Source organism: Leptopilina heterotoma, unplaced genomic scaffold (genome assembly GCF_015476425.1).
Source record: "Leptopilina heterotoma isolate Lh14 unplaced genomic scaffold, ASM1547642v1 Lhet_359, whole genome shotgun sequence".
Lineage (NCBI taxonomy): Eukaryota > Metazoa > Arthropoda > Insecta > Hymenoptera > Figitidae > Leptopilina > Leptopilina heterotoma.
This window is the reverse complement of record NW_025111039.1, coordinates 134,348-140,069: the sequence shown is the minus strand read 5'-3', so window position 1 is coordinate 140,069 and position 5,722 is coordinate 134,348. Positions and strand designations below refer to the sequence as shown.

At 29.6% G+C, this 5,722-nt stretch overlaps 1 protein-coding gene across 1 annotated transcript; it reads left to right on the top strand.

Annotated features, from left to right (window-relative positions):
* Nucleotides 1–1,342: 1,342 nt before the first annotated feature.
* On the top strand, nt 1,343–2,569 carry LOC122505435. Its single transcript, XM_043617046.1, has 3 exons — nt 1,343–1,891; nt 2,018–2,174; nt 2,436–2,569. The coding sequence occupies exons 1-3, from the start codon at nt 1,343–1,345 to the stop codon at nt 2,567–2,569; spliced, it is 840 nt and encodes a 279-aa protein (XP_043472981.1).
* Nucleotides 2,570–5,722: the final 3,153 nt, after the last annotated feature.

Below are 5,722 nucleotides of genomic sequence, written 5' to 3'. Positions count from 1 at the left end.
AACTTGTTTTGAAGCTACCTCACCGACCATTAACTGATTTTGATTTGTTAAAGTATGCCAAAACTATAAAAATACCTTATTTTCGCGGTGTTTTTATGCGAAATGAACTACCTATTAGTGGTCCTCATCAATATGAATCAGGAATAATCAATCTTGATAATAAAGAAGGTGCTGGAACACATTGGGTAGCATATAAAAAATTCAAAAACGAAACAATGTATTTTGATAGTTTTGGTAACCTTGCACCACCAACAGATCTTGTCATTTATCTAGGTGATGGTAGCTTAATAAAATATAATCATGAAAGATTTCAAAATTATAATACATTTGTATGTGGGCACTTGTGTCTTAAATTTTTATGTAATCAACTAAATATTAAGAGTAGCTTTAACCTATATAAAAGTGTGTAACTATTGTAAGCTTTCAGTATAAAATCTGATAGCAAGATGAGTGGTTCATTTACTTTAACGTTAACGGGAAATTCTTCAGTTCTTGAAGCTGAATATTTCCCTCCAATAGAACTAAATTCAAATAAAAGTTATGTACTTGGTCTTGTTGAACTATTGACTTTTAATTCAATTCCCAATATTGATAAAGGAAATAATAAGTTTTACGTTGGAAATCAAGTAATTGATATTTCAACTGGAAGTTATGAAATTAAAGACATTGAATCTTATATACAAAATTCTGTAGAAATCGGAACTGTCATTAGTATAAAACCGAATAATAATACTTTGCGCAGTGTAGTTAAATCCAATTTGCCAATTGATTTTAACCCTAAAGACTCAATTGGTAATTTGTTGGGATTTACATCGAAGCTTCTAGAACCTCATAGAGCACATACTTCTGATTTACCTGTAGCCATTCTAAAGGTCAATTCAGTGAGAATTGAGTGCAACATAACATCTGGAGCGTATATAAATAATCAAAAAGTCCACACCATTCATGAGTTCTTCCCCAGCGTTCCACCAGGATATAAGATTGTGGAAGTGCCAGCTCACGTCATTTACCTTCCGATTGCCACCAAGACAATACATAATATACAGCTGCGAATTGTCGATCAGGACGGTGATTTAATAAATTTTAGAGGAGAAACTATAACAATTCGATTGCATATAAAGTCTTTGTAATGGGAATCATTTATAATCAAAGAGCTGTTGTTGGTGGAAACTATAAAAGTCAACCAACATGCAAGAGTCCAATCAGTCTAAATTTATCTCACAAGGTGTTAACACCTCAGAATCGCCTCTTTCTGCAAGAACTAGGTCTAAAAGTTCAAGGAAAGAAAATAAGACAACGAGACAATTAATCTACATATTTTTTGGTTGCTGTTGCAATAAAAATGGACGAACTTCTCAATATTCCAGCAGCAGTGAATTTTGATGAGTCTATAGCTCATTATGAAATTCATGCTCATCAACCGTATGCATCTTCATCTTTTAACAATAGCGATGAAATTCGAATCGCAGTACAACATCAAGACTTGTGCATTTTACCCAGTAAAAGTTCATTACACATTTTTGGCAGATTAGCTAAAAATGATGGAATTACTCTTACAGAAAACATGCATTTAAGTAATAATGCTGTATGTTTCTTGTTTGATGAAATTCGCTATGAACTAAATGGAATTGAAATAGATCGATGCAAAAACGTTGGACATACTACAATCATGAAAAATTATGTCTCACAAACTCCAACTCAGCTCAATTTTATTGAAAATGCTGGGTATTCAAAAATTGCAGCTGACGCAAGACTTACATTGGAAAATGGATATTTTGACGTCACAATACCACTCAGCATGATTTTTGGTTTTGCTGAAGATTATAAAAGAATCATTATGAACGCTAAACATGAACTTATTTTAACAAGAGCACGTTCTGACGTGAATGCTGTAATTCAAACAGGACAAGGAGGGGATGAAGAATTCAAAATTTTCATTAATAAACTTGAATGGATGGTTCCATACGTTTTACCTTCTGACAATAACAAAGTTAAATTGTTAAAATATATTGAAAAGGATCCATTAATTTCAATAAGTTTTAGGTCTTGGGAAATGTATGAGTATCCTTTAATTCCTACAAGTTCAAAAGTTTTGTGGCAAATTAAAACATCAACGCAATTAGAGAAACCACGCTATGTTATTGTTGGATTTCAAACAGCGAGAAAAGATAAACGTAAAAAATATGCTTGTCATTTTGATCATTGTAATATTACAAACGTTAAACTCTTTTTAAATTCACAATATTATCCTTATGGAAATTTAAATCTAAATTTTGATCAAAATCAGTACTCTCTACTTTATGAAATGTACGCTAATTTTCAATCATCCTATTATGGTAAAGATTCAAAACCTATTTTAACAAAGGATATTTTTAAAAGTTTGTTTCCTCTAATTGTTATTGATTGTTCTAAACAAAATGAGTTTCTAAAACAAGCGTCAGTTGATGTGCGTTTAGAATTTGAAGCAGGAATCAACATGCCGGCTGAAACCACTGCCTATTGCCTAATCATCCATGACCGCGTCATACAATATAAGCCAATCAGCGGTGTTGTAAAGAAACTATTGTAAAGGAGTGGGGATAATGTGGTAGTGGTGGGGGTGATTACTATAAAAGCAGCTGCTCTCGGCTAGAAATTCATTACTGCTTCAACATGGAGTTTATTGTAGACGTTCAAGGTTTTAAAAGAGCCAACAACGAGTTTGTCTTTAAAGAATTGGCAATACTTCCACTGCAATCGGATGCTCTACCACTTGTTTTACTGTTTGAACCTCCTTGTCCTTGGAATTCACTGCCAGGACGCTACAAAAGTGAAAATCTATGGCTAACTCATAATTACCATGGAATTGATTGGGCTGCTGGAGATGTCCTTTACGATGAAGTCCGACTTATTCTACAAGGAATCCTGCGAGGTGCTAGTGCCATCTATGTTAAAGGATTCGAAAAGATGACATGGCTAGAGACATACATACTAAATGTATATAATTTAGAAGATTATAATTGTCCATCGTTGAAAAAACTTGAGAACAAATTGTTAACTACATGTAAACATCATACTTTTCATAGTGAAAATTGTGCTGCAAAAAATGTTAAACTTCTCCAAGAATAGTTTTTAGAACCTTCAAACAAATATATTAGTGCCGCTGTTAAAGGAATTGATGAAGTTGATTCTATGATTAATACTAATTTAAAATATTTTTATGAAAATTATGAATCTTTTTTGTAAATATTTTGATAAGTTTAAAAATAATAAATCTTGTTAACTTTGAATTTAAAAGAATGTTTTGTAATTTCAAAAACCTAACCCTGAAATGCTTTAAAATTCCTGAAAATAAACTTATACTATTTAAATTAACTTATATATAAGGAAGATAATAATAATTTTAAATTCAATTTACAAATAAAATTGTATTTATTTTTCTAATTTCTCTCTCTGATATAAACATTTCTTTTTTTTAATTTTATTTTACAAATTGGAATTCTACAATATTATAAGTTCCACCAATATACTTCATTTGAAGCTGCTTTGCGATTGCAGCTTCTTGCATCGTCTCCAGAGAACTTGGATCTTCTTCAAATAGTTTAGCGAATCTTGACGGTAAGTAAGCAATGAAGTCAGCATTTACTTCTACGATGATTCTCATTCCATACTTGGTCTGCACTTTCTTTATTTTTGTAATATAATAAACAGCATTTTTAACCATTTCGGAAAGAGGCTTCGTCGGCAAGTAACCTTCGAAACGTCCAACGGCGTTGACTTTTTCTAAATCCATTTTAGTTGGTGGTAATGCAAAAGAACCTTAAACAAACAAAATATAAAACAAAGTTAAATTTTTCTATAAAGAATAAAGTTGCAGTATTTAGAAATATAAAAAAAATTGGAAAGAGAAACTTAGAACTATAAAGTCTAAAAATAACCTAAAAGACAAAAAAATGTAATAAAAGTATAAAAAAAATTATAAAGCTGAAAATAGAAACTTAGGAATATTAAACCTGAAAATAACCTAAAAAGCAAGAAAAGTTGTAATAAAACTTTGAAATAAGCTGAAAATAGAAATTAGAAACAAAAAATATATATATATATATATAAAGCCTCAAAATTGAAACTAAATAATATTAAACTTAAAAATATCCTAAAGGATAGAAAACATTGAAATGAAACTTTGAAAATAAAGCTGAAAATAGAAACTAAAAAATATAAAATCATGAAAAGATACTTAGAAATATAAAGTCTGAAAATAATGCTGAAAGAAAAAAAAAATGTAATAAAACTATAAAAATTATAAAGCTGAAAATAGAAACTTAGAAATATAAAACCTGAAAATATCCTAAAAGATAGAAAACACTGAAATAAAACTTTAAAAATAAAGCTGAAAATAGAAACTTAGGAATATTAAACCTGAAAATAACCTAAAACTTTGAAAATAAAGCTGAAAATAGAAACTTAGAAATATAAAACCTGAAAATATCCTAAAAGATAGAAAACACTGAAATGAAACTTTGAAAATAAAGCTGAAAATAGAAACTTAGGAATATTAAACCTGAAAATAACCTAAAAGATAGAAAAATTGTAATAAAACTTTAAAAATAAAGCTGAAAATAGAAACTTAGGAATATTAAACCTGAAAATAACCTAAAACTTTGAAAATAAAGCTGAAAATAGAAACTTAGAAATATAAAACCTGAAAATATCCTAAAAGATAGAAAACACTGAAATAAAACTTTAAAAATAAAGCTGAAAATAAAAGCTTAGGAATATTAAACCTGAAAATAACCTAAAACTTTCAAAATAAAGCTGAAAATAGAAATTTAGGAATATAAAATCCTGAAAAGATACTTAGAAGTACAAAGTCTGAAAATAATGCTGAAAGGAGCTTGAAAATTAAGAATAAAGCTGAAAGAAATGTTACTTACTTTTTGATGACCTGAAAAATAATGATTTTAGTGACTTAAAAGTCGCCTTATATATTCACTACCCCCCCCTTTTTTTTTTCTTTAACCCCACCACTGATATTAATGCGCAACCGCAAACATATCCTAATATGAGGGCGCTGTAGTAATCTTAATCTAATATACATATGCAGTTAATATTGGTGAGAATGGACAACATTTTTCTTCTTGTAAAATTGTATTTTATATCATTAATTAATTAATTAATTAATTGTTCCTTAATTACTTAAGTTATTTTTTTTTAATACTACGTTTGGAAGGTGATGATGACGAATTGGTGATACAGAAGAGGATCTATCTTTACGATTAACTGGTGATCGAGAACGTGATCTATCTTCACGTCTGATTGGTGATGATTTCGAAGTTGAATCTGGTGTCAGTATCAACGTTGGTGGTGTCCATGATCTCTCTAATGGGATGTCAGTTACTTCATTATTTGATTCTGCATATAGTGTGAGTGACCCATCATGCTGGAAATCAAAATTTTCTAACATTGTATCAATGTCATGAACGCACTCTAGTAACTGTAACATCTATAAAATTGTGAAAAAAACAGAATTATGATAAAATAAAGAAAATTAATTCTATGAAAAAAAAAAAAAAAAAAAACTATAATTCTAATGACCTCATGTTCATCAATATCAATGGTAAGAAAATCTAAATCTTCTTCTTCTTCTTCATCAATATCGTTGTCACTTCCAAACGGGACAGTAGTTGCTTCACTATCAACGTCATCTTCTGGGCAAATATTTTCAGGAATTATGTGCCCTTCA

Excerpts from the sequence above, each read along its gene's own strand:
- LOC122505435 (XM_043617046.1), top strand. The coding sequence starts at position 1,343 with ATGGACGAACTTCTCAATATTCCAGCAGCAGTGAATTTTGATGAGTCT. Across the intron at positions 1,892-2,017 it reads CACGTTCTGACGTGAATGCT|GATCCATTAATTTCAATAAG; the intron begins GTAATTCAAACA and ends TATATTGAAAAG. Across the intron at positions 2,175-2,435 it reads AACAGCGAGAAAAGATAAAC|CGTCAGTTGATGTGCGTTTA; the intron begins GTAAAAAATATG and ends TTCTAAAACAAG.